This window comes from Dromiciops gliroides, chromosome 2 (assembly GCF_019393635.1).
Source record: "Dromiciops gliroides isolate mDroGli1 chromosome 2, mDroGli1.pri, whole genome shotgun sequence".
NCBI lineage: Eukaryota > Metazoa > Chordata > Mammalia > Microbiotheria > Microbiotheriidae > Dromiciops > Dromiciops gliroides.
Window position 1 is genome coordinate 176,334,651 of NC_057862.1, and position 3,993 is coordinate 176,338,643.

The 3,993-nt window shown below is 50.9% G+C and overlaps 1 protein-coding gene across 2 annotated transcripts; it reads left to right on the plus strand.

The window, feature by feature from the left end:
- The first annotated feature begins 296 nt into the window (after window positions 1–296).
- Window positions 297–3,420, plus strand: PSMB5 (proteasome 20S subunit beta 5). 2 transcript variants are annotated; one of them, XM_043987984.1, is made up of 3 exons: window positions 297–527; window positions 1,386–1,692; window positions 2,895–3,420. In XM_043987984.1, exons 1-3 carry the CDS (start codon window positions 330–332, stop codon window positions 3,179–3,181), a joined length of 792 nt encoding a protein of 263 aa, XP_043843919.1. In that variant the 5' UTR covers window positions 297–329; the 3' UTR covers window positions 3,182–3,420. The 2 variants fall into 2 exon arrangements, with proteins under 2 accessions (XP_043843919.1, XP_043843920.1); XM_043987985.1 differs by lacking the exon at window positions 297–527 and adding an exon at window positions 822–1,174.
- The last annotated feature ends 573 nt before the right edge of the window (window positions 3,421–3,993 follow it).

The window sequence follows — 3,993 nt, forward strand, 5'->3', positions numbered from 1 at the left end:
GGCCGCCACCTTCCCCGCCTCTCGACGTGGGCTCTGTTTCTTGTGGCCGGGAGGCTACAGTGCACTATGACCCAAATCAAGATGGCATCCAAAGCGGGTCGATTTTTTCTCCTTTGCTAAAGCGACTTTCTCGGTTGTGTCTTTGGCTGGGAGTGGGGCGGGACCCAGGCTGCCCGTACTCAAGATGGCTGGCCACGCCCATTTTTTTGATACGCGCGAAGCTCGGCCAGCGGGCTTTGCCAGGCTGCCCTCTTCCAAAACGGCCGCCGAGCCCTATATAGCAGGCGACGCGAAGCCGCCCGTTCGACTTCCGCTTTCCCTAAGTAGACATGGCGCTGGCCAGCGTGTTGGAGAAGCCGCTGCCTGTGAATGGTGTCGGGTTTTTCGGGCTCGGGGGTCGTTCAGACCTGCTGGACCTGGGTCCGGGGAGCCCCGGAGATGGGCTGTGCTTGGCGGCTCCCGGCTGGGGTGCCCCGGACGAGCCGGGGATCGAGCTTCTTCACGGAACAACCACTCTGGCCTTCAAGGTGCTGATGCGGCCTCCCGTTCCTGGTGGGCCGAGCCCCTGAGCCTCCTCCCCTCCTCCCCTCCTCCCCTCCTCCCCGGGCCCCAGCCTCGCAGCCCTCCGGCCGCAGAGACCCCGGGGAGCAGCAGCCCGGCCCTTCCAGCGCCCTTTGCTGTGGCTCAGCCATCTCTGGCTCTCCCTCCCGGCATGGGCCGCGGAAATGGGGATGGTGCCGCTGCTGATGACGCCCGGCCTGCCTGGAGGAGGGAGGGGGGGGCGGGGTGGAGACTGAGCGGGCTACCGGGACCAGTGACCCGGAGCACTGGGGGCCTGTAGGGTCCGAGAGTGTCCGGATGCAATCCCGAGGGCCTTAAGACATCCAAAATGCTATGTCACCGTGATGAGGGGGATTACCCCAGAACTTGGGGCCAGGAGACCTGCTCCTGGTCCGAGCTCTGCGGACAAGTAGCTGTGTGACCTCAAGCAAAGCCGTCAACGTCTCTGAGCCTTAGTACCCTCGATTAAGTGGGGCTAACATCTGGTGTGGGTCCAGTGAGGCAATCCAAGGGAAAATCTTCTGTGGGAGGCAGGGTGAAATCGATCCCAGCCCCACGGGACTGACGTTGCCAGAGTCTCAGAGAAGTGACTTGCCCAAGATCTTGCAGCTAGGCAAGTACAGAAGTGAAATTTTAACCCGGCCGATCCAAGAACCCACTAGGCTTCTCTAATCTGGCCTTTATAGAGCTATTCGAGGGGAAATGCTCATCGAATAAGGAAAGGGAAGGATGTCTTGAGGGCGGATGGTAAAGTGACTCGGGAAATATACGGGTGGAACCTAACGTTGGCTTCGTGTCTCCCCCTTTTCTCCCTCTCTCTTCAGTTTCGGCACGGTGTGATTGTTGCCGTGGATTCACGGGCCACAGCTGGTGCTTATATTGCTTCTCAGACAGTGAAGAAGGTGATCGAGATCAACCCTTACCTGCTAGGCACCATGGCTGGGGGAGCTGCTGATTGCAGTTTCTGGGAGCGCCTGCTGGCCCGGCAGTGCCGGATCTACGAGCTGCGAAACAAGGAGCGAATCTCCGTGGCAGCCGCCTCAAAGCTGCTGGCCAACATGGTCTATCAGTACAAAGGCATGGGGCTGTCCATGGGTACAATGATTTGTGGTTGGGATAAGCGAGGGCCTGGTGAGTCTTGTTATTGACTTGTATCCCTGTGAGTTGCTGAGTCGGGATGGATAGCCAAGAGTCTGATACAAGTTCTAGGGAGGACTATGTTGGCTGCTGTTCTCTTGACTTCACTGGTTTTGGTTAGCCTCTTCAGGCAGAAAGCAGCCTCTGGGGGATGTTTTACTCACCTAATCATTCCTCATATTTTCAAAAAAGAGATTCTACAACACTTCTTGGGAGTCCTTTTTTAAAAAAAAAATTTTATGTTGTCTACATTTACTTTATTTTGGGGGTTTGGGGTTTTTTTTAGCTTTTTTTGGGGGGGGGAATGAGGCAGTTGGGGTTAAGTGACTTGCCCAGGGTCACACAGCTAGTAAGTGTCAAGTGTCTGAGACCAGATCTGAACTCGGGTCCTGACTCCTGGGCTGTTGCTTTATCCACTTCACCACCTAGCTGCCCCCGGGCATGGGAGTCCTTTTTGATGTTTAATAGCCCATGAGGAAGGTTTCCCTCTCTGACAAAACTCTGCTAATAGTTCTATTCCTTACTTTAGGGGAGATAGAGAACAGAAAGTGTTACCCCTGTACCTGGCCTAGGTATACTTTTTGGAAATGCTGGGCTTTGAATGCTTAGCAATTGGAGTGAACAAGGTTAATCCAAGTTTGGATTGGGCAAGCAGGGTAGGATCTGAGAGAATGCAGGGAATTAAGTTTCGTTGGCCAGGATGGCGCAGCTTGGCCCTTCTCTCTGACAGCTTTCCAGCCAATCTTTCCTTTCCTAGAACTCTTGTGTCATTTGAAATGCTAAACTGTGATATATCGTTTATTTTGTACTAGCAATTGTTCCATGTCTCCTCAACTAGATTTCCCCTAAGGACAATGTGGCCTTCACTTTTGTCAGCCGTATAGCACTTGATAAAATGGTGCTTAATACAGAGTGGTCACTGATTAAATACCAGTTTGTTGATTTAAGTGGAGAGAGCAGATCAGGATAAACATATTTGTTTTTCGTTGTGAAAAAACGGTAGACCTTAGGAACCCAGATTTTAAGATTTTAAATGTGAATCTCCAGTTAGCTCATTTTTCACTGTTATTTCTGTTACTCTTTGCTATAGTTACAACTGGGAGTTTGAACCAGAATGTGCTTTGGTAGGATGTATGAGCAGGTGGTATTGTCTTAACAAGTCTGTTCACTTCCTAACTTTCTTTTGTCCCTTCTAGGCCTCTACTATGTGGACAGTGAGGGAAACCGTATCTCTGGAGTCACCTTTTCTGTGGGTTCTGGTTCTGTTTATGCTTATGGGGTTATGGATCGGGGCTACTCATTTGATCTAACCGTGGAAGAGGCCTATGACCTGGCCCGAAGAGCCATCTACCAGGCCACCTATCGGGATGCCTACTCAGGAGGTGTGGTCAACCTCTATCATGTCCGAGAGGATGGCTGGATCCGAGTCTCCAGTGACAATGTGGCTGATCTGAATGACAAGTATCAGGGAGCTGCCCTCTGAAGGAAGTGGGTGGGGGGGTTGCTTTTTGGGTTTCTTGGGGTGACTAATATTTTATGCCAGAGAGGCATAGTTCACCATCCAGAACTGGAAAGGGATCTGGCTGTTTTTCCTGTCTAGGACTTGATTGTTTTTTAACGCCACTCTTCACTGACCTCTGTATGTTACTGATTTGTTAATAAGCTGCTACAGAAGCAATTGTTCATTTTACTTTGTTGTTAACATTATACAACTCAACCCCAGCTAGTGTCCTGTCTTTTGTCCACACCAACCTTCCTCCAAGCACTTTACAGTCAAATAAGCCAGGACAGTGGGAGGGATGCACTGTAATTACAGGAAATGGTGGTGTGAAGGTTTTGTCTGGTGAATACATTAACGTCCCTGCTCAGGAGGCTAATAACAAAGGAGAAGGAGAGAGAGGCAGGGAGGAGGGGAAAGATACTTCCCAGTGCAGTTTGTAAAGAGATGGAAAGTTGATGAGGTGGAAAAGAAGCACAAGAGGGTGTGCCAGACAGGGCAGCAGAGGACTGAAGGCTTTTACCCCATGATTGGGGACGGGAGGCTGGTACTTAAAAGTACTGGGGAAATTAAATCTAAAGATAAATGTTCTTAGATTTTGAAAGAGTGAGGGGCTTAAGTTGGATCATATAAAGGGGGAGGAAAAATAGATGAGTATAAAAGTACTGACCCCTGGCTTCCTAGGATACTTGCTACTCTACTGGTTCCCAGGTGGTGGCTATCATAGCTTGGGACTGGGTTGGGGTAGCATTAGGGTGAGGAAGAACCCCCACTTTGAGCAGAGATGATTGATTTAT